Source organism: Tympanuchus pallidicinctus, unplaced genomic scaffold (genome assembly GCF_026119805.1).
Source record: "Tympanuchus pallidicinctus isolate F22 unplaced genomic scaffold, pur_lepc_1.0 scaffold4, whole genome shotgun sequence".
Taxonomy (NCBI): domain Eukaryota; kingdom Metazoa; phylum Chordata; class Aves; order Galliformes; family Phasianidae; genus Tympanuchus; species Tympanuchus pallidicinctus.
Window position 1 is genome coordinate 11,466,445 of NW_026294758.1, and position 24,122 is coordinate 11,490,566.

A 24,122-nucleotide genomic window follows, 5' to 3' on the forward strand; every position below is an offset into this window, starting at 1 on the left:
GCACAGTCTGGAAGCTGTAAATGCCCACAGTCCTGTGAGAAAATGCCAACATTTGTGAAATGTTCTAAATATTTGTGAAATGTCTGAAAAGGGCTGCTAATACCAGAAGACACTTCCGTTAAATGACCGAACGGGAATAAAAAGAAAGGATACTGGCCAGGTGGCCAGAGCAACATTGCTGTGTTGCGGAGTCCTGCACAGCGCCTGTTCTGAGTCCTGCAATAGGACAGGAGCCTGATGCTCCCAAAGGTGGCAAATCGCACTGAAAAGTACTGCAGGGACAGCTCTGAGAATGGAATGGGCAGCAGAGCCGGGGGCCCTCATGCATGAGCTGCCTCCTCCGGGAGAGGTGTCTTTCAGGCCTGGGGAGCAGCACTGGAGGTCGCAGGGCTCCTCCCCTCCTGTTAAGCACAAAGACCATGCAGCACAAAGACCATGCAGCTGGCAGCCGGTGACAGCAATCTGTATTTGTGCACACCCAGGAACTGAAGGACACAAATTGCATACACAGTGTATTCAACGTGTGTGGATGTCCATAGAATTTTTGGAAAGGGAACTGCTATACGTACGAAAATCTCATACTTTGCATGAACAGTGGCAATATGGGGTTCTTGCAAGGGCTCTTTGGTGCCATGGGGTTCCACTGAGTGGTGCTTACCAGCCAAAAGTTTGTGTGCTAAGTAGGTCAGGTCCCACATTTGCTCCAGAACATTTTAACAAAACATTGTCAGCTGACTAGTTTCTGGTGATCACTTGTTTTACAGGGCCACCATTATCAAGCCTAGCAGAGTTCAGTGCAAGTCCCACAGCCCATGGAATGTTGTGACTCTGCTTTTAGGCTTCAGATGTCCCACTTACCTGGGAATAACAACCTTCCCTAGGAAGAATGCCGCTTTGCTGAGACTCTGAAGCAACTGCTGAAGCAATGCAATTTGCGCACGCAAAGCAATCATGTAAGGCAAACACTAAGGAAGATGTTAATTTGTCTTTATTTGCTGGAAGATGTTACATTATTTTTGGAAAGGTGTCCCGCTGCTGACAGCTCTCCCCCAGCTCTCCCCTACAAGATGGCAGTGTGCAGCGGTGGGAGCTTCTGCCTGAGTGCGCCTGGGTGTTGCTGGCGCCTGAAGCAGCGTTTTGGTGTAGGCCGTGATGGCTACGGCCGCGGCAGCTGGAAGCCGCCTCACAGGCCCTGGGCCTTCCCACAGCGGTCCAAGAGCCTGGTCTTCTCTCCTTTCCTGTAGGAACCAAGAAGAAAGACGTCAGGCTCTGGGCTGGGGAGGGAGAGACAGAAATGCTGCAGGGCTTCTCTGGGGCCTGTAGTCTGGGGATGTGCTGCCCAGGACACACCCTGCTCCGTGTGATGCCCAGGGATCCTCGTGCCCAGGCCCATCTGCACCGAGAGCGCCCACCAGCCGGGGGAAAGGCGGGCAGGAGGAGGCCCAGCCCCGCAGCCCAGGGAAGCCCGGACAACAGGTCTGGGGCTCAGGGCCTCCTGACGCTGCCCCCGGGCCTCTGCAGGAGCCGGCACGCACTTACTGTTCCCGTGATGTCCGCGGGAGCTGGGGCTTGTTCTGCCACCCCTCTGGTGCTGTCTGCCCTGCAGGGCTTTGGCACCTGTCCTTCCCCTTCAGCCTCTCTCCCAGCTGCTGGTCATAGTCCCGTCTCACAATGTAGGCAGGACGAGGGTCACCCTCCAGCAGGCGGTGGAAGGGGTTCTGCAAAGGCAAAAGAGATTGTCCTAAGGAACAGTTGTCCTAAGGAACAGTTGCAAGGAGCTGGGGCTGCCCCTCATGATTTGGTCGTGCAGGAAATGGCACTGAAGAGCAGAGGGCTCTCTGTCTGCAACACAGACTGTGCCCTCACTCCCTGAAGCCAAGGGCTGGCACCGGCTTCTCTGCCTGGAAGCGGGTGAGCAGGCCTCAGTGCCTCAGCTGAGGCAGGTGCCTCACACAGGCCTGGTTTAGTCTTCACGTGCCTGTGCCCAGCCAGCTGCTGCCTTTGCCCTGCGCTCTTGGCTGCACGGCAACTTGCAGGGCAGCGGGCAGACAGAAGACGCTTCCTTGCCAGGTGGCCACAGCCACGCTGCCGTGTCCAGGAGCCCTGAGCTGCTCCCCTCCCGAGGAGCAGGGCAAAATGCCCTTTCCCTGAGGGCGGTCAGTGCGCACTGTACCTGGCTCCTCTCTGTGCTCAGCCTCTGTGTGTACTGCTCGTATTCACTCTGGATGTCAGCTTCGACCTCCTTGCGCTTGGAGGCCATCAGCACCTGGAGCCGTCTCGCCTCAGTCTGAGCGTGCTTCAAGCGCGCTGCCTGCAGGTCAGGGAAACACAACCATCGGCAGCGTCAGCCTCCTGGGGCTTGGGCAGGGACCCCTGGGAGGGCAGCTGCTGCTGCCATGCCTGCCCTCCTCTGGGGCCTCAGGGGGATTCAAGGGTAGCAGATCAATGTATCTGGCGTACCATTCTGGAGGTCTGCTGGGCGCTGGCAGCGGGCTTTGCCTGATGTGCAGCCTTTTGTAGCACACCAGCATATGTCTCTTCAAGTTGTGGCAGGAACCTAAAGAGAGACAGCCGGCTGAGCTGGCGGAAGCACAGGCTGAAGCAGTTTCTCACCACGGGGCTCCCAGCCCACAACTCTGCTCCAGCATCACAAGCGACTGTGCTGTGGTCACTTTGCCATTTCCAGGGCCTTTTGGCAAGGGCACCACGGCTGAGGGAAACACCTCCCTGACACAACAAACCAGAGCGTGGTGTGTCCCCCACCGCCTGCCTCTGCACTTCTCCAGGAGGCTCACCTGAATTTAACCCTTTGCTGTTTCTTCTCCTGCTCCTTGCGTCTTCTCTCTAACACCACAACTTTTGATGCCCTTTGCCGAGCCAGCATCACCGGATCATACACGCTCACTGCACGTGGGGAAGCAAGAGAACATCACATCATCTTTGTGACTGTGCACGTAAACAGCAGTGGCAGAGCTGCTTGGCCCCGCTCACCCACATTCATTGCCACCTCATGAACAGAGCCACTATTTCAGGGGCTCTTTGCCCCTGTTGGACTCTGGACTAAGCCCAGATCTGCATTCCTCCTGAGCCCGTCCTGCTCTCTCTCTCCCCTCTCCCAGTAGCAGGGACACGCAGGGAGGTGCCCAGAAATTCCAGGGCTTGCTGGAGCTTACAGGCCGGGGGTGAATTCCCCAGCAGGGAAGAGGTTTCCTCATGCAGTTCAGACACATTCACATACCTCTGCGGGCACCCTCGTTCCATGGCTGTGACTGTCTTCGGGGCTTCATGAAAACCGTATCTTGGCATGTCGTTGAGCCCTCAACTTGAATTCTGGAAACAAGAAGACACCAGTGGGATAAAAGGGCATCAAGCTTCCTCAGTGCAGGACATAGAGAACCTGCTGGCATGGCTTGTTGGAACCAATGCTGAGCCCCAAGGACTCTCTGTGGGAGCTGAGGGGCCCTCCAGTCTCCAGCAACTTCTGCCCCCGAGTTTCTGTCGCCTTTGTGCCAGCCCTGAACAGGGGGCCTCCTCGCTGTCCCCACACCCTCCTCCCACCTCTCTCATTCAGGGCTTATGGCCCACGCACTGGCCCATTGGACTGCACTGTCTGGGTGGACCAAGCCATGGGCTGAATGGAGCTTTCCCAGAGAAGGGCTGCTCTTGCCTAACAACCTTGCCAGGAGAGAGTCCCTGGCAAGAAGCTGCCACAAAGCATGAGCTGGGCAGCTGCTCCCTTGGCCGGCTGGCTGCTGCAGGAGTGGTTGTGCTCACCTTGGCAGTATGACACAGCCGTCCTCACTGGATCGAGTAAAGTTGTTTTTGCCACTAAACGCAATCATATTCATCATCTCAGAGTCCTGCATCGGGATAGACACAAGTGAGCAGAGGCCACAGACACGTCTGTTGCTCCCAAGAGTGACAAACCTTGGGAGACCTGCAGGGAGCCCCGGAGGCGTGCAAGCTCACCCCAAGAAGAGCGGGCAGCATGTTGCCCGTTGCATCCACCTGCAGTACGCAGTCATCAAAGAAGTTCATGATGACCTCGTGCCCTCTCAGAGAAAGAATGCCAAGTGTTTTGAAGAAGAAGTCAACTTCCTTCTTTCCTCGGAGGGCCTCAGCAAAGAAGAGCAGGGTCTCATAGATGCACTGCTCTACGATGGGCACACGGAAGCAAATGCTTTCAGCAATCTCCTGGAAGTTCAACGGGTGCTCGAATATCTCGACTGCAAAACAAACACACACCAACCACGTCAATCACTCCCTGCAGGAAAGGCAGGTAAGCTTTGCCACCAGCTCCCAGCGTGCAGCTATGAGCTGGGGAGAGCTGGGCAGATCGGGCTGGTGCCCGGGGGAGGGCCAGGGTGCTGGGACGCTCCGTGTGCACCCTCCCCCAGCACTCTCCAGGTTGCAAGAGACTTTGCTCTTGCCATGTCACAGGGAAATGCTGGGGCTGTGCAGTGGAGTAAAGCAAAGCAAAATTCTTCTTACAAGGAATTTTGGTCTTAGGCTTCTTGAGCTTGTAAAACTTCTGGATGTGCTTGTTCAGCTGGAAAATGGGTCTGTCCACATCCAGAACCCCATCCTCCCCGGCAGCGGCATGAGCTGGCACAACTGCAAAGCTGCCAATTCCAATATCCACCGCCTGAAATGTCAAACAAGAAGAGGGAGACATGGCAGTGCTGGGCAGAGGTGGGAAAGGTGCTGGGTGACCTGCTGGCCCTGGGCATGATGTTGTGTGGCCTGCCCGCCGCTCAGGTGCAAAGGGGCAAGCTGGGCCACGAGCAGGACGTAAGGCTCACCCTCTTCTCCATCAGCTCTTTCCGAATGTACTCGGATGTGGCATCCCACACTCTGCAGATTTCTGGAAAGCAAAAGAAAGACCCGTCACGCTCAGAGTTGGCAACGCCCAACCATTCTGAAACCCTTTCCCCCAACAGAGGAGAGAGCAGGGTGCGACCAAGCTCTCCTTGCCCTCAACGAGCACTCGTGCTGCTGCAGCTTCCAGCACAGCTCTTGACCGTGCCCAGCAGCGGGAAGCGCACAGTGCGCCCGGGGCCGGTCTGGAGAGGGAAGGGATGCGCTTTGGGGAAGGGGGTCCTGGCACCGGCAGCGCGTCTGGGCTGCCAAAGCAATCCCTGAGGCAGCTCTCCTTGCAGACACCAGGCCCCTCCTGGGGACCTTCCTCTTTGTCTCCCCACCGTCTTTCCTACCACAGCGCTGCCCCAAGGGCCCCCAAGCCTTACCTGCAGTGGTGAGGTCCCTCAGTAAGGTAAGCTCCTTGGGATCCAAGGGATTGAAGAGCATGTAAGAAAGCACCTCAGTCGCCATGCTGTGCAGCAGTTGGAGAAGCGGTGCTCACTCTCTTGCTCCTGTTCTTTGTCCCCTGGCAAGCAGCGTCCCACACTCTCTCACAGGTTCCCCTGGCCTTCTCCTGCCGTCAGAGCAGCTCCAGCAGAGCAGAGCAGCACTGGCAAGAACAGCCCTGGCACCTCCCAGGCCTCGCTGGGAAATGTGGCCGGGGGACGCTGGGGAGAGGGACTAAGAGCTGAGCCCCATTGTGACGCGCTGACGTCTCACAAAGGGCTGTGGGGACCCGCCCACCTCACAGGCCCCCCACATCTTGGCCCAGCATGGGCGGGGGAGCCCAGCGAGGCCCCGAAGGTGCTGCGCTGACGCTTCCACCCTGCATAGTGTCCTTCTGCTCTTCGCATCTGTTGTCTGCATGGAAATAAATAGGAGGTGTTACTTTTGGAGCAAACGACATGATTTTCGTGTGGAGTAACTTGATGAACTTTGTCAGCAGCTGCTAGAGATCATTAACAGGATCATAAATAAAATGGACTAGATGCCAGCAAGACTGAAATTCTCCTTCAAATTTGTTTCTAATCACCTTTCAAATTTCAGTGGGTAAAGCGTTTCCTTTACCTTCTACGTCTAAGAGTTAGGAAGACATTATTTTCAGTTATGGCAAGTGCATCTGCAGTTAACTGGTCTTTTATATTAATTCTTTCCCATTGAGATAATACATTAGAAGAGAACTGCTGACTGGTTCCCAGTGCTAATAGGGAAGACTGCAGGAGGGTTGCAATGCACACTGATCACTTGCTGCGTCTGACAGCGCAGCTTTATTCTTTGTCCTGCATCTCCCCCCGTTGGAAGAGTCAGCTAGCCAGTATGATCCTGGCCCCATTCATTTCCTGAATGTATCTCATTACTGTGCTTAACCACTGTTGAAAGGGCTAAGCCTCTGTTAGAATTAGAAGTTGGTCCAATACACCCAGTATGCTCAATAAGGGCATGAGACCATGACCAGCCAGCGAATGTGATAGGGTCAGCATAAGCAACTACAAATATTATTCTGAAGAAGTTGCCTGTCTGAAACAGTGACACTAATGATAGTACAGGAATCCTAGAGAAAGGAGCAGGGTGAGAAGGGAACATGTGAGGCACAGGAACAGGATCAGCATTTGTTAGCATCTGGAAAACAAGAGAGAGAACTTCCCGGTTCCAGAGGAATCAAAGTTAGAGAAAGTGTAACTGGAAAAGAAGACAACAACAACAAATTTTCCTGACAATTTTCCTGCCTAGCCAGCTGCTGCCTTTGCCCTGTGCTCTTGGCTGCAGCTCCTGTCGCACAGCAACTTGCAGGGCAGCGGGCAGACAGAAGATGCTTCCTTGCCAGGTGGCCACAGCCACGCTGCTGTGTCCAGGAGCCCTGAGCTGCTCCCCTCCTGAGGAGCAGGGGGAAATGCCCTTTCCCTGAGGGCGGTCAGTGCGCACTGTACCTGGCTCCTCTCCGTGCTCAGCCTCTGTGTGCACTGCTCATATTCACTCCGCATTTCAGCTTCGACCTCCTTGCGCTTGGAGGCCATCAGCACCTGGAGCCGTCTCGCCTCAGTCTGAGCGTGCTTCAAGCGCGCTGCCTGCAGGTCAGGGAAACACAACCATCGGCAGCGTCAGCCTCCTGGGGCTTGGGCAGGGACCCCTGGGAGGGCAGCTGCTGCTGCCATGCCTGCCCTCCTCTGGGGCCTCAGGGGGATTCAAGGGTAGCAGATCAATGTATCTGGCGTACCATTCTGGAGGTCTGCTGGGCGCTGGCAGCGGGCTTTGCCTGATGTGCAGCCTTTTGTAGCACTTCAGCATATATCTGTTCAAGTTCTGGCAGGAACCTAAAGAGAGACAGCCGGCTGAGCTGGCGGAAGCACAGGCTGAAGCAGTTTCTCACCGCAGGGCTCACAGCCCACAGCTCTGCTCCAGCAGCACAAGCGACTGTGCTGTGGTCACTTTGCCACTTCCAGGGCCTTTTCGCAAGGCCAAATGCACGCCAATTCTCACTTCTGCAAAATGAGGTGAACCGTCGAGCAACTCTTCATGCAAGACATTCATGTACAGCATAAGAGTCCCAGACTTTGGCCTCCAGGGCAATACATAATCACACACAATTGTGCTTATCTTGGTCTGTGTGCAGAGTTGCCAGGAATTATCAGGTCAATCACACAACACCGCAGTGCCCGCTGTCCATCCCTGTCCCCAAACTGTTCACAGATCTTGCCTCTAAAAAACATCCTGGGGTCCACACTGGCTCCATGAAGATCAACCATTGCCAACTCACAGGGATGTAGAAAAATGAGCGGGCTGCACCATACTGTGCTGTAGAGGCAGAGGCTCACTGCAGGTGATGTTGTTTCCCAGATTTCAGCACCAAACTGGGAGAAAGACTGTACATTTCCACACTGGGCAGCTACCAGGAGCTAGATTTGTCACAAAGAATTCTAGAAAGATCAGCACAAAAGCTTCAGAGATAAAGAATCCCCAGTGATGCATACTGTATAGCTCACCTTACCTCGATCAAATTGCCGTAGTTGAGAGCTAAGGTTTTTCTATCAGAAAGAATAAAATGTCACTGTGTGAAGAGAGTAATGCCAGATATTCTAACACTTCCAGACATATCCCTGTTTGCTTATGTTCAAACCAATGACTAAACTCCCAGTGGCTCCAGTGCAACTCTTCAGCAGCTGAGTATTTTGGCTTTATTTATTTTTTTTTAATAAATAGTTTAAAATGAAAGAAGAATGCTTGCTTTGTTCCCTTACTTCAGTTCAGATAGACATAGCTCAGGAAAGTAATTACTTAGAACTAATCCTTGTTACGGCAGCCTAGAAATTAATTTCTATTTTGACAAAATGAAAGAGGAAAGCATGAGTTAAGATGGATATGCGGGGTAGCATTGAAATGTCAGGGCCTATTGATAAATACATGTCAGACAGCAGTGTACCTTCAGACAACAACTGTTTTGGCAATTGCTTAATTAAGATTATCACTTGATTTATTCATTACAGCCATTACAAGTACCTTGTGCCTTCCCCCGCACAGCCAGTAACATTATTTCCTGGCTGGTATGGCTCATTAGCAGGAAAAGAAGACATCTGATTATTCTCACTCCACAAAAAAGAAATCCACTGACCATGTTCAACAGTCTCAAAAGCATTATAGCTTCAAAACACTAACAGTGAAATTTAGAAAAGCAAACAGTTCGAAAGCCTTGTTTGAGACAATTGAAAACATAGCTTTCTGTCTGGGCTGGAATTTATATGGACTCAATGCCCACGACCAAGTTTGTCTGGTGACTGCAGTGATTCCAGAAAACAAGCTGGCAGAAAGCAATGAAAGACCTGTCAACTGGAAAAAAAAAAAAAAAAAAAAAAAAAAAAAAAAGAAAGATTACATTTTCAGTAGTGTTTGCTTTTTTTTTTTTCTGTATGGGTTTTGTTTTTTCATTTCTTAGTTTGTTATTTGTGACTTCACGAGCTTGATTTTAAAAAGGGATTCAGGCAGACAAAAAACCTAGCGGAAGGAAGAAGAATAAGAGAGGTCCTTAAATTTAGTGTTAACAATGTAAAAACATTTAAGGGTTAAAATATTTAAAAATCAAAGTTACCATGCTTGTGAATCAAGTAATGTTCTTTAGACAAGTATTTTGAAAGATGAAAGGATACTATTAAAAATTTAATACAAAATGATGCACAGCAAACATAAAATAATTTTGCTTTCCATTTCTTTAATTGTAAGAACTGATAAGAACTGTCAGAGCACAGAGTCTGCAGACTGGAAGGCACCACTCCTCCTCAAAATGCTGGGCAACACAGGGAAAAGGCATTGCTAGCAGTTCTCTGCAGTAAAGAAAGGCACAGAACTAGTGCTAACATCAGTACTGTCACTACTCTCAGCTTGCCTGGGTTCAGGTTTGAGTGTATCCATGTCCACTTGCCCAGTCCATTCAGAAGGCTGCTGAATGCCTTCCCGACCTGCCATCTTGAGGTGGAGACTGTCTTCAGAACTCCAGAGAAAGTGGCCCAGCACTGAGAGAGAGCAAGAGGTATTGTGACTGAAATCACACAGATGTTGCTGCAGCCTGAATGTGTGGTATTCAGTGCTCTGCTGAAACATTTGGTTATTACAGTCCATTAAATCTTTAAGATAAATATTTGAGAATGCTTGAAATTTGCTGGATACAAACATTATGCAAGCAGGGGAAAAAACGCAAAACCAAAAACCCTATAGGATCAAAACTGAAAGCAATACCATTATTTTCAAGCAAATGTTCTAAACACAAAACTTAAAAGCGGGTGTCACAAAAGAAGTTAGAAATTGATTTTTTAGTTTCACTAAAAAGAAAGGGACAAGTGAACTTGTATTTCATTCACCATACTTTCTTTGGTGCCAAATTTTGTTCACCATATTACCTTATTCACCATATTTCCTTATTCAATGATAGATTCTTATTAACTCTCACTATTTTATTCAGCAGCAGCTGCTGGCAAATCTTTCACTGCTGCATGGTAAGAACCTGACAGAAGAGTTTTAGCTGGCTCCAATTGCTCTGCCTCTCTGCTCTGTTGTGCAGAGCTGCCTTTATTCAATACCAAATGCTGCAATTGCAAATGTTATTTTCTAATTAGTGCTACCAAAACAGCCTTATGCCAAGCAACTGAGTAGCATAAGAATTTTCTGCCCTCTTTTTGTTGGTTGTAATAAAAAACATTAAATATTGTAAGTTTTTCTCTTTTTTGTTTAATAAAAAACATTAAAGATTAAAACCAGCTTTGACATGAACAGACACTAAATATATATTTTAATTGTGATCCAAGAGAATTATTTGCTCAAAGTAGCCCAGGGAAGCAAAAATGTTGGACACCCATGCTTTAACACGTACTATAGCATCCTTGGGTGTAGGTCTCGAAAGGTGCCCATGTTGAAGCTCATCATGTTCCTCCCCATTCAACACTCCAATGCACATGTCCAGCTCCAGCTTCCTGATGCCCCTTGGACAGTCTATCCCATTCCAGAACTCTACCCACTGAGTGGAAGTTTCACAGCACAGGGTTTTCCTGCTACTTCACTAACCTGCACTGTAAAAATCATAAATTTAATGTGGAAGTACAGTTGTGGAGGGTGCTGTTTTTCTCCAGTTGTAGAAAAAGCAGATCCACATGAGCTTCTGCACTTATTCATGGCCATGGTGGGGCTGAGAGAGCATGCCTGTGCCTGCCTGAGGGCCGGATGTGGCCCTGCATCGTGCCCATGGGCTGGTAGGTGTACCTGTGCCAGCACTGATGGCAGTGGCCAGAGAAGCACAGTGTGGGAAGCACAGTGCGTGGAAGAACAGCCAGAAACAGACATTCCTGAGCACTTTATGCTGACCGTGCAGGGATTCTATGCATGCATTTTGAAAAAGAAAAAATGGATCTTGTTGTGCACTTTTTTTAAATATGCAGGAGTATACTGAAAGGATGATGTTGTGATCTCATTGTCTTTAAAAATCCTTGGCAAAACTTTCTGATTTTGATAATAGCTAAAAAAAGTAGAAAAAATAGAAGAAGATATTGCCAAGGTTTAAAATTTTAATTTCCTGTGAAAAAATAAATTTGCATTTAGAAATCACAGTGTATGACCAGTGAAAATGCATAATGTCTGCAATATTACAGAGAAGAACAGAATCATAGAACAGATGATGGTGGAAGTGAGCTCTGGGTTCATCTGTCCTGACCCCTGCTCCATCAGGGACACCAAGAACATGCCCACCCCCATGTTCAGTTGATTCTTAAAGATTCCCAAACATATCGTATTCTCTCTGGCAGCCCGTGTCACTGCTCTGTCATCTTCACAGTATAGGAGTGCTTTCAAAAAACAGTATTTGCCAAAAAACATATAAATCAGCTTCTGCTGCATCAGCTCCCTATCTTCCCCCTGCCCAGTGCTGTGCCACAGAAACATGAGAACACACAGATCACCCAGCTCAGCAGTACTGCTGGCCCTTACCACCAGATTCATTGTGCTTTGATAATTTCATATGCCAGGGCAATTTCTTTTAATTTGTGATTTTAAAACTTACTACGAATGCTTCTGCATGTTTCTAATAAACGTCAATTCCATTTTGTTTAAGTTATGTACTGATCTCAGGACACAATTCTTATTAAATGTCACTTCCAAAAAATTGAAAATGTATGTGTTATTTGGATCATTATCAGCCTTTGTGAGTTGCCCTTTTCTGCTTCAGAAATTTTTCAACTGTTCCTAGGTATAGTAGTTACTCACTTCTATTGAAGATGAGAAATTCAAATAATGTTTATTTTACCCAAGGGAGTATCTACATCATTATGGGGGACATGTATATCATTATTTCTCCCTCCCTCCCTCCCTCCCTCCCTCCCTCCCTCCCTCCCTCCCTCCCTCCCTCCCTCCCTCCCTCCCTCCCTCCCTCCCTCCCTTCCTTCCTCCCTTCCTCCCTTCCTCCCTTCCTCCCTTCCTCCCTTCCTCCCTTCCTCCCTTCCTCCCTTCCTCCCTTCCTTCCTTCCTTCCTTCCTTCCTTCCTCCCTTCCTCCCTTCCTCCCTTCCTCCCTTCCTCCCTTCCTCCCTTCCTCCCTTCCTCCCTTCCTCCCTTCCTCCCTTCCTCCCTTCCTCCCTTCCTCCCTTCCTCCCTTCCTCCCTTCCTCCCTTCCTCCCTTCCTCCCTTCCTCCCTTCCTCCCTTCCTCCCTTCCTCCCTTCCTCCCTTCCTCCCTTCCTCCCTTCCTCCCTTCCTCCCTTCCTTCCTTCCTTCCTTCCTTCCTTCCTTCCTTCCTTCCTTCCTTCCTTCCTTCCTTCCTTCCTTCCTTCCTTCCTTCCTTCCTTCCTTCCTTCCTTCCTTCCCTCCTTCCCTCCTTCCCTCCTTCCCTCCTTCCCTCCTTCCCTCCTTCCCTCCTTCCCTCCCTCCTTCCCTCCTTCCCTCCTTCCCTCCTTCCCTCCTTCCCTCCCTCCTTCCCTCCTTCCCTCTTTGCCTCCTTCCTTCAGTTTTGTTTGTTTCCTTCCTTTCTTCATGTATGTCTTTTTCAAATATTTGCAGTTTCTGAATTCTGAATATTTGAAACAAATGCCTTCAATTTTTTGTTTTCTTTTACTCAGCTTACGTCAAGAATATTTTTCTGGTTCCTTGAATAAGAATCATAGAATCACCAAATACCAACATCTGCTGCAAAGGACAAGAAGGTTCCCTTGGGACCCTTTGCTGAATGAGGAAAACAGTGATGGTATTTTTCATTATCAAAAAGCCCAAGAAGATTCTTACTGCCTTTCATGCTAGAAGCATACTGAAATTCAGTTAGAAAGAACATCCAATTTTAAAGGAATAGATACACTGAGAAGAGAGAAGGAAGACGCTAAGTTCACACTAGCTACCTACACAAAATAACAGAGACACCACATGCTATATTCTTTTCACTCACTAATACAGCAATTCACGACAGGTTGGAGAGTGTTACTGCTCCTTTGTTTACAGTTTTGTATTTGTGATTCTGATGGGCCAGATTCTCTGAAAGAAGAAAGAAGAAAGATTCTCTGGCAGAACTGCTATTTTCAAGTGTTGATCACACATTTTGAAAAGCCCTGGAAGTAAAGACAGCATTAGTGTTACAGTGAAATGCACACTCACAGGCTAACCCAGTAGCTGAGCCTTTTTGAAGAATGTGAGAATCACAGAGCTTGGTTTTGGTTTGGAAGGGGCCTTTAAGATCACCTCTACAAGTACCTGAAAGGAGGGTGAGGTAAGGTGGGGGTTGGCCTCTTCTCCCATGTAAATAGCAACAGGACTAGAGGGGATGGCTTCAAGTTGCACCATGGGAGATTCAGTTTGGCCATTAGGAAAAATTTTGTCTCCAAAAGAGTGGTCAGGTGCTGGAATGGGCTGCCTAAAGAGATGGTGACATATGATACATCACCGTCCCTGGAGGTGTTCTAGAAATGTTTGGACATGGATTACTGGGGAAATACTGCTGGTAGGTGGATGGACAGACTGGATGATCTTGGAGGTCTTTTCCAACCTTGGAGATCCTGTGATTCTATGATCACTCCCATCACTCTGTTGGTCACTCCTGTTGGCTGGTTTTCTGGGTTAAAAGAGCACACTGTTGACTCCTGCTGAGTTTCTCATTAGCTGTCATCCTCTAGTCCATCTCAGAGCTGTCTTCAGTGCATTCTCTGCTCTGCCTTCATTTGTGCTTGGGATTGCCCTGATCCAGATGCAGGACCTTGCACTTGGCCTTGCTGAATTCTCAAGACTGTCTTTGGATAGCATCCCTTCTCTCCAGCATGTCAAGCCATTTCTCTCAAGCAAATATTCAAGTCTGCTATTGATTCTCTGCATCTTCTAGCCTTTCCCTTGACATGCCATTTCTCAAGTCCAACCAATAACAGACAAAGCTTGAAATAATGTGTGGCAGGAAGTTCATATCATCCAAAGACTAAGAGTGGTATCAGAACACGACATCTACTTCAGGCGAGTAACGGTAATGAGAACAAGATGTAATTATTACTAGAAGTTCTTCCTTTAATCCCAGATATGATCTTTTGCAACAGACTCCTCTGATATATGTCTCACCATGAATTTTAGTCCTTGTGATGGTGCCTCAGGCAACAAACACTGCTTCCTCTTGGAAGAGTTACAGTGGATCTTACATGTTTATAGACAATAAGAATTTCTAATGCTTGAGATGTTGATGTGTTTGAATGTCTCTGGAGCATTTCCTCTAGTTGATCTCATTTGCAGAAGGAGAGCAATTTTGGCAAACCTAAGAGGCATATTCAGGAGTCGGTGAGTGGTTTAGTCCCATGCCTATCTGTACTTTAGAACAACAGAACTGGAGATTTCAGTTAGTTTAGCACAGAGATACCACTCAGAGCTAGAACAATAATCCATGGAAAGCTGAAGAACTGAGCAGTGTCTCCAAGCTCTCAATCACTCAGTAAGAAGAAATATTTATATCTGCCTCTGATGACAGGTACAGCCATCAATGGTTTAGCATTTTGTTGCTGGGGAGATTCAAGTGTCAGGTGTGTTAGACTGAGAGCATCATTTGTTTTGATTTGTGGAAAAACATTTTTAAAAGCATTTAAATAGCCAATAACAATATGTCAAAAGAGGTGAAAAATGAAATTTCATGTAAGCCCTTAAATGTAACCATGGAAATTACAATAAAATGACAAAAATATTTGCTAACTTTTCTTTATGCTAAAGAAATAAAAAGATAAAAATTAAGTGGGCCCAAAGGATTGTAAAGTAGAGCTTCAGCGCACAAGGTCAGCAGGTAACGCACAGGGGCTCCAGCTGATGTTGCAGATCACATCTGGACCATCTGCTGCCATAGTATGTCTGTTTCTGATACCACTATAAGAAAGATAGCAGGCTGGCACTACAGTAGATAGCAACAAGTTACCACTCTGCAGGTGTGGAAACTATGTCCTTAATCAAATAGTCTGAATATGCAAGGATTACACTACCATCAATCAGCCCAAATCTGTCCCACCATGACTAAGAAGCAACTGCTTGCTTTTATTCCGAGCAGAGAACAAAATGAATGTATTCTTTCAGTGAATACTAGTGCTTTAATTACTTATGTCACACTGGAAAATATTTCAGCCATAAATTACTTCCACATGCATCGTTTGGAGAGGAGGAGAGAGAAAAGGAGAAGGGATGTTAGAAATTGTGTTTTGATGTATTTATTGTATTTTTTTCTCCTGGAAAAAAAATTTAAAAGAAAAAAAAAAAAAAAAAATGACATATATCAAGCTGATCAAACATCTACTACTATCAGTACTAAAAAATCAAGCACAGAGTTGGTACTTTTCATTATTTCTCTTTTTCTACATTTCTTTGTTCCTACAGTTCCTTTTCACAGCATATAAAGCAGGTAAAGAAGCAGGTAATTTCAGGAAGAAATAATGATATAGATATCCCCTTTGGGTAAAATAAATATTACTTTATTTTCACAGAAATGTCTATTCCAGGTGTGCTATCATATTCTGTACTTGATCAGCCAATTAACAGCTCCTTGTATCCTAATGAACAGTCACCCCAATGAAACACATTTATTTCACTCTTGTATTTTCATACATTCCCTCCCATAGAATCATACAGAATAAAGATAACGAATAGGGTAGATGATTGCAACTCATATCTTGTATTGACTGAAACAGACTGAATGCTGCTCATCCACTTTGGGAAAACAGAGATCAAGGCAAATGAACTCTGAATACACTAACTACTTCTAAACTGTACCACACTTAAGTGCGTGAATATTTTTTAGTTGTTCAGGCAATGCTGTTCCTGAAGGAATGAAAAAAAGCCCACAAGCTTTCAGGTTCTCATTGTGTTTGAATAATAGATTAAATGTGAAATTCTGAACTACAGTGAGTAATGAAATGAGCGAAACCCAATTACTATGGATTTCTGTCATTTCTGAGAATGCGTTATGAAATTCTGTGAAATTGAATGAAATTAATTTAAAAATCAAGCAGAGTGTCTAGAAATAGCAGCATAGGTGGACTGGCACCAGCAATTTAAGACTTACAGTATATTCTTATCTGTTTTGTTGTTGTTTTTTTTTAACTGAATAATTTGTATACTAGAGGGCCTGTCCACATTGTTATACTCAGTTATCTTCTCAATTATAACAATGTTTTCCTTTATAAGCATTGTTTCTTTTGAAAGTTATAGTTTAAAATTGCATTTTGTGTAAACAAATCCTGTGTTTTACTGGGTGTCCAACATGGACACGTGTGTTTCCATCTGGTTTGGTCTCGTTGTAGAACTGCAGCTAAAAGCACTGCTTTTTAAACTGCCTTATGGAATTTTTACACTGGAAAATCAGATTTCCAAGCGTGTGTTCTGAACTCGGAAAACTGAACAGCTTACTCCAACAAGATGGTTCTAATGGTATCTATAGTTTAATCATTAAAAAATAAAAATTAAAAAATGCGTGCTCATCTTGTTTACAATGAAACTGAATTCACTAAATGAAGTGCAAATATTATTACTCCATTTAATGCATCTTCAGGGAAAGAATAAAATGCCTCTATTACAAAATATATATTTCACTGAACTTATATGAAAATTATAACCATGTTTTGTAACATTATAGCAACAGACTTTCCCATATATTTTTTGTTTACACTGTTTCAAATGATTGCTTCACATGCAGTGTATTCTTGATTTTCTGAACATTTCTTTCTTGATTCATTTTAAGTTATTTTTTTCATTGTTATGAGAAACCTTGTACTCACTGTACTTCCGACTTGCTAAGGCAGATCAGCATATGGATAGATATTAGTTGAGGGAAGGCGGATAGAGACCCTGGCAGTTCTGCCGTTGCCCGTATTTCAGGCTTATTCCTTCATGCTGTCTGTGGGGAGCCGGGAGATCAAAACCTGAGTGAGCAATGAGCGAGCAGGAGCAGCTGAGGCTGAAGACAGCGAGCTGCTGAGGAGCCCAGCACAGCTCCCCCACAGCCAGCTGCCATCGCCTCACCATCTCCAGGGTGGCGGCCCTCCACCCCCTGGGAACAGTTGGTGGCAGAAGATCTTTGTCCCTGGGAGCTGCGTGCTCCCTTTTGTGCCCTGGATTACAGGGAAGTCCCAGCCATGTTCAAGGAGTTCAAGACCAGGAGGGCTCTCCGATCCCATGAGTAAAGTGCGTCTCCAGTTCTCTTACGAAGTTTCTGCTTGCTGTCAGCCAGAGTCAAAACGTGGAACTTATTTTATATGCACAAAAACAGCGTCAAAACGTGATGTTGTTGAGATACTGTATCTAAACTTCTTTGTCAGGTTCATAGCTGAGTTATGGCAGCTCTGAAACTGAAAACCTGAGTAAACTTTACCCATTTGAATGAAATCTGAGCATCATTACAATTATGTGGTCCTCCTGGTAAAACAGTTTGTGATCTGGTCTAGGAGAGCTCGGTGTAAGAAGTGGGGAGCTCAGGAAGGCTCAGTTACTACTCCTGAGGTACCACAGCTGAGCTGAGGTACCAAAGGGCTGGATGAGATTCAGCTTTTCCATTTTTCAGTTTACTTTTGCTTTTTCCTTTATAGAGACACTGAGGAATTAGAAATTTGTAGGATTCTTCTTATCCAGTCATGTTTGACAGCACTGAATAGAAAAAGGCATTTTAAAAAGAAAAAATTTTTTTAATGTGGAGCCATGCATGTGGTCTTCACAACAGACAAATTCCTATGTCCAAACAGATGCATTAAGAAGTATGCGTCCAGATAACTCAGAAGAATTTTTCTAGTGAAGACTCTACATGGCTGAGAGCAGGGCCTTGTACTGCTTGTACTTCCTTTTACATTCAAGATCCAAGATTTTATATTTTTGCAATCAGAATGTGTGACAGTTCCTTCTTGCCTTTCTTGGGGCGAAAGGCACCCATTTTCAGACATTATGAATAGGTGTTTTGGTGCCTCAACCTCATATTGATGGTGAAGCTCCTGTCCTACAGTTCTGCATTACTTCTGGAGGCTGCCCTATTCTCACAGTCTCCTCCAGTGTCCTTTTAGCTCAAGTGTGCTGGTCGTTCTTCAGTGTGAAGGCACCTGAGCAATAGCTATTTGGTTTAATTCTCATGTTGAACTAATCCAGAGTCTCAGGATTGACATCATCTTTAACACTTCCATGGTCTTCCACAAAGCACCCTTGCTCAGATTTCAGGTCTCTTGCTACCAGCCTGACTGAATTAGGACTTGCATCTTCCTGTCTTAAGGTTTGGGTTTACATTTCAACCACTTGACAACCAATATTTTCTTAGAATGTGAGATTATATTTGAATAATTTCTTCTACTAGGATAATGGCAGTGTTCGTTATACCTCTAAAGAAGCAAGATAAGTTTTCTTCCAGGAGAATATCATAAAATCAAATACATCCTGGAACAGCGTTAGCAGGGGAAATTGCTAGAGGTCCTGGTATGTGCAGAGAATGTGATGCTGATCATACTTGCTTTTGCTTATTCCTGATCTTTAACAAACACTTCAAAAAACACTTTTTTTTCTTTTGTCAGTGAAGGCAAGATGTCAATTAAGAAAAAAAACTGTTCTGTCTCAGTTAAGAGCACTGAAGTAATTATCCCTCTGCCTCTTCCATTTTATCCATCTTCTGTTTCTTTCCAGATGCCTGCAGAGAAATGCTTCAGTAAAGATTGTTGGCCACACTGCAAATTACAGCCACAGCCAATATCAGATATGGGACCAGTTCCTCTGATGCAGGAAAGTTCTTTTTCCAGGTGAAACAAAGCTTGAGAGATCACATCCAGTGGCTTTTCGTTCTCTGCAAAATGCTATGTCTCCATCCTAGGTTAAAAATACATTGTTGGTTTCAAGGAATTCACAATCAAACTTGAGAGTGTCAGAGGTAAGAGGAACATAATCGCCTTGATGAGCTGAGGTCTCTTTGGCTTGAATTACTGCTGGGAGGAATCATGTGAGTTATTTACATGAATACAGGATGCTAGAAGTTTTTTCCCATGTTGTTTGCACTACTTATCACTTTCTTATACAACCATCTTTCAAATTCCAAAACATTCTCAGTCTTATCATTGTTCTAGTGTGGTAGGTTAAAGAACTGCTTGGTGAACATCAAGCTGCTCTTTCGCACCCTTTCTCAGCAGAGGAGAGGGAGAAAGAGGGATGAGGGACAGGACTGTCACTCACTAATTACTGTCACAAGCAAACAGAATCAAGGATACAGTCTTGAACTGCTCCAGTGTGGGTTCTTCCCATAGGCTGTTGTTCTTCAAGAACTGTTGCATCAGGGTTCTTCTCCATTGGGTAGTGTCCTTCAGGAAGAGACAATTCCAGCATGGGTTCCCCGTGGGCTACAGTTCCTTCCAGGCCTCCTTCTCCATTGTGGCATTCTCCATGGACTGCTCTGTGAATATCTGCTCTGACATGGTCCTCCAGGGGCTGGAGAGGGACAGCATGCTCAATGATATTCTTCTGTACAAGCTGCAGGAGAACCTCTGCTCCTGTACCTGAAGCACATCTCCCTGCTTTCTAACCGACCTTGGTGTTGACAGAGCTGTTTCACATTTATCTCAGCCTTTCTTTCACAGCTGCTGCACAGTACTTTCAGTCTTTATTAAATATGTTATCAAAAAGTTGTCCCATCATCACTGCTGGGCTCATCTTCAGCCAGCAGTGGGTTCATTTTGGAGCCACCTGGAACTAATTCCATCTATCAGTGACATTTCCTGGTCTTTTCTCACAGAGGGCGTCCTGCAGCCCAACTGCTACCAAAACCTTGCCACATAAACTCAAAACACCTTGAAAGAAAACGTGTGGTGATGTACTCTGGTTTCTGGTAGCATATTCCTGCTTCTGAACTGTTTCTCCTGGCCAGTACAGCTTTGCAGGATGGCTAAAGAAAATATTTGGGATTTTTATTGTGTCCTTTCCTTGGTGGAAGCAATTTCTGTTTCAGTTCTTGTACAGTAACTGTTTGGCCTCGCTTGAGAATGAGCAAGAGCAGATATATCATGGAAAATGTGAGCATATGACAATGTTGGAATGTTGTCGCTTTTCCAGGAAAGTTAATGTTCTGTGAGACTCGCTGATTGGTTTGAGTTACTCTCCTTGTAGGACATCTGCCTCACAAACTTTGCTTTGGCAGTCTAAAATGGCAAATTTTCTTCAGATGCCTCCAATGATTTTCAAACCAATGGCTCTTTCCTGAGAAGTTAGTACTGCACTGATGCTTACTGTGCTGTTCCTAAATCTTCCTCCATGGTCTCAATGTATGTGCTGACCCTAAGATCTCACCTCTGAGGTGAGCGTTGACTGAAATCAGCAGCACAAGCCTGGCAGAACTGTGTATTCCCAGAGCTGTGAGTTCTGAGCAACAGCAGCTGGTCTGTATTTGTGAGCATTGCTTCAGGGATTATTCCTGGGGAGGAACTGTTTACAGCATGCACTGTATAATATTGTAATATGGTTACCTTCATATCCCACAACCACTCCAGTCTGCCAGGAGCTTTTAGCAAAAAATACTGTGATCAGCCCTTGGTTGTATTCTGTAACTACCCCCATGCTTTGATTTTCTAGCTGATTAGGTTCAGGTCTGGTCTGGCCTTAAGAAAGCAGTCTCAAAAATTGCAGTCTTGCCCTGAGAGAAACAAGGAATTTCAACTGCTGACCTTCCTGCCACCTTTTGCACAGGTTATGCAAATAGGTTCTGGAGTTACTTGCAAACAAATCTACTTCTGTTTTTCCCCACACTCGCCTCCCCCCGTCCCCTCTTTTGATTTGAGACCACTCGTCCTGCATTTTCGGGTCACGGAAGGAAGAACCGTCTGTACTTATGGACTATGGATGTGAACAGCCCTTACAGCGGCACTGGGCTGCAGTTAGGATTTCAGTGCAGTGGAATGAGTGCTGTAGGAAATGTGTGTCCTTGGGGTTCACCTCCACATTTTGCACACTGCCTCTCCAGCCCGTGGTACAGACTGCCATAAACTGTATCTGATGTTACGAAGAGCTGAAAGGAGTGAGAATGAGGAAGGTGGAAAGGTTCATCTTGTTAATGAACTGAATGATGAATCTACAATATTTTAGCCCTCGTAGAAGACAACAATCACATTTCCAGAGAATGTCTCAGTGGTTTCAATTTAAAATCAATAAATCTGTGCGAATCAAGTGATCAATGAGTGAATTTCTTCTGTGACCTAATTAAAAAACCTACCTCATTATCTGATAAATCCAGAAGAAGTTTGTTTTCATCAGAAAGATGAATAGATTGCCTTTTCATTTTTCCTGTAGTAGCTGTTCTACCATAAAGATGTAATAGTATTCAGTTTGAATGTAATTAAAATATTAGTGCATCTCATATACTCTTTGTAGTCTCAGAGCAAAGCCGTAAGACTGCACAGCAGAATACCTTTTGAAGAAAGGGCCCTGTTTCCAAGTGTGCTGAAAACTTGGCAGAAATTAGAGTTCCCCAGTGTGAGCAGATGGAGGCTTAGCTCTTTTGAAAACGCACTCATGAAGGTTTAAATATCAGATTAATGTGCTCATAGGCTGCAGATAACCACTGGGTATCTCCTTATGCATATAGATGAATATACAACTTAGAGGCATTTAGAAACCCAGAGATAGACTGTGCAGTGTGCATGAACTGCAGTCTCAGGTAAAGAAATCCACACTATATAACTTTACTGCTTTCTCTCTCTCTCTCTTTCTTTTTTTTTTTCCCTTTTTTTTTTTTTTCTTTTAATATTCTTTTAATATTTTTGAGGTACCCACAGAAAATTCACAAAGAAAATGTGTTTTTTTTTTTCTCTCTCATTCTTGATGAGAGAAACAAACTGGTGCCAATTTGTGTAAACACTCAGCCTTGGATCGGATTTTTTAGAGGACAGCATCCTCCTGCAGCAAAGCAGCATCTGTTTACTGCAGCTGCAAGGCTGATGCTAAAACCCGGATAGAAATGCTGCCATATCCTTAAGTGAATCCCTGCAGCCCAATCCCCCACTGGAAGAGCTGCCCAGACTCTTGGTTGTGTGGAACTCCAGCATCTGGAAGTCCCACTATGGCTGGAGGGAGTGGTGGGCATCATGGATAATATGTCCTTGTGAGAGCCCACTTGGAGTAGTGAATCCAGTCCTGGGCCATAATGAAGGGCCAAAAAAAATGTACAGAGGGCTGAAGCACATCTTCTATGAAAGGCTGAGGAAGTGAGTTTGTTCAGTTGGGGGAAGAGAAGGCCCCCGAGTATCCTTATTGCAACCCTTCAAGACTTGATAAGAAAGAGCAAGTTTTTACAAGAGCATGTAGTGATTGGACAAGTGGTAATGGTTTTAAAATGAAAGAAGGAAGATGTAGATTGCATTAGAAGAAATTCTTCACTATGATGGTGGTGAGGTTGAGGAACAGGCTGCGCTGCAAAACTGTGGGACGTCCTCTCTATGAAATGGTTCCACATCATACTGAATGGAGCACTGGATATCCTGATCTAGTGAAAGATGTCCCAGCCCACTGCAGAGGAATTGGATTGGATGATATTCCAGCTCAAACCATCCTATAATTCTATGATTGCGGAGTTCTCTCAAATAATGGTAACTTCATTTGGAAAACTGCAATAGTGTTCTACTGTTCCCAAGTTTAAAAAGAAAAACACTGGGAAGACTTTTAAGAACCACTTATTTACATCTGGGTTTGAGGTCCACTTTTTTTTTTTTCTTTTTCTTTCCCCACAGTGAAGAAAACTGCTTCTTAAATTCTATTTGTCTGCTATTGTTTTTTACCTGACTTATTGACAGTGTTTTCTTCAGGTTCCCTTGTTCATTGTGGTTTCCATATTAGCAAATGTTGACTAACGTGACGTTTCTTTTCTACTTTTTTCCATAATTCCTTCAAATCACCACATGAGCTTTTTTTTTCAACTGCATCTCTCTTTCCTTATTTTCTGCATTTCCTTAACTTTGAATGAGGTGACGAAGTGTCTAGTCTAGTGCAATCAAATTTATCTATTTTTTTGCTATCTGCTTAGTCTAAGAAGAAACAGTCTTGTTTCTGAGAACTTGCATGATAGAAGTGGGATTGGAAGAATTAATAACAATTTACACACATGATGTCCCTGTTGTGATTGAAACATTGCTGTCTCCTCCAAATAACATGAAATATGGAGGTAAGAAAAGTCCAGCAATGCAAAGGACCAGAGTTGTAGGCATATGTATCATCTTTCATCCTTTAGTGCTTGAACCTGAGTTTCATGTGCCAGATGCTAAAAGAGAGAATTCATTCAGATAAAGTGTTTTCGATCCACAGAGTCCCCAGAAAGCCATTCCAAAGTTTATCTCAGGCTCCAATATTCAGTTTCCAGTGCAAAGCAACTTTGTTTTGTCTCGGAAACATTAAAAGATTGTAACAATTGCATGTGCTGATTTTGATATAGATTATCAGAATTTATTTGCACAGCATCTCTGCTCCTAAAGAAACATTTATCTCTTTTGCAAATAGTAGAACTTTCAGTCCCAGGTTAGTAAGGCTTGGTTGCATATTTCCACATTCAGGGTTAACAGAGCGCCATAAATGAACTGTACAACTTATGTGGCTTAATATACCCTTGCTAAGCCAGAATGAGAGAATTATTGTTAGCAACTGGAGAGCAGTTAGAGAGAATTGCAGTCAGTTAGAAGCTTATGGAAAGCAGATTTTCAATATTCAGTTGGACAGTTTTTCAGGAAAGAAAAAAATCAGATGGTCCCGAAGTAATTATTTGAAGTGAAATTGTCCAGGACTCCAGAGTATCGTGAATCTTGGAAAGTCATCAGTGCTCAGAAGATTGAGCTTACATCTAACCTGAAAAATACTGAATTCACCAGTGACATGGTCAGACAGTGAATTCTGAGTACTATGAATACAGTTCTTCAGAGATTAATACTCATAGTCCATGCTATACTGTATAAAAGAAACCTCTGGTGGTTCAGAGGAAGCACTGTCAATGATTAATCTTAAGCAAGTTTACATAAGATTTAAATACCTGGAATGAGATGTTTTTACTAAGCGGTTGACTGCTTCCACAACATTTCACATCAATATTTTATCCTAATTTACACTTACTCAAAGATAAACTCATGCATTGAAGGAAATGATGTGGTTTTATGATAAACAGAGGCCATGAATTAGATTAATACACCTTGCATCAAAACCTTATTTTTAACCCAAAATGGAAGCATGCTCCCTACATGAGCAGTAGGTTAGGGTTATCTCCTTCTGAGCATATAGGTGTGGTACCTCTGAGTTAAAGCACATGCCTGACAG

The 24,122-nt window shown here is 45.1% G+C and overlaps 1 protein-coding gene across 1 annotated transcript; it reads right to left on the minus strand.

Moving 5' to 3' along the window:
• Window positions 1-1,183: 1,183 nt before the first annotated feature.
• On the minus strand, window positions 1,184-5,331 carry LOC128089688 (uncharacterized). The gene is made up of 11 exons (XM_052701346.1): window positions 5,247-5,331; window positions 4,803-4,864; window positions 4,492-4,645; window positions 3,970-4,226; window positions 3,775-3,860; window positions 3,239-3,330; window positions 2,796-2,904; window positions 2,461-2,557; window positions 2,174-2,311; window positions 1,540-1,718; window positions 1,184-1,238 (listed from the first exon to the last, which is right to left on the minus strand). Exons 1-11 carry the CDS (start codon window positions 5,329-5,331, stop codon window positions 1,184-1,186), a joined length of 1,314 nt encoding a protein of 437 aa, XP_052557306.1.
• Between the last annotated feature and the right edge of the window lie 18,791 nt (window positions 5,332-24,122).

Bases quoted from the DNA above. Each gene is read 5' to 3' on its own strand.
- LOC128089688 (XM_052701346.1), bottom strand. From the start codon at position 5,331: ATGGCGACTGAGGTGCTTTCTTACATGCTCTTCAATCCCTTGGATCCC. The intron at 4,227-4,491 runs GTAAGAAGAATT...TTTGTTTTGCAG, and splicing joins GCCTAAGACCAAAATTCCTT to TCGAGATATTCGAGCACCCG. The intron at 1,719-2,173 runs GTACAGTGCGCA...TTGCCTTTGCAG, and splicing joins TGAGCACAGAGAGGAGCCAG to AACCCCTTCCACCGCCTGCT.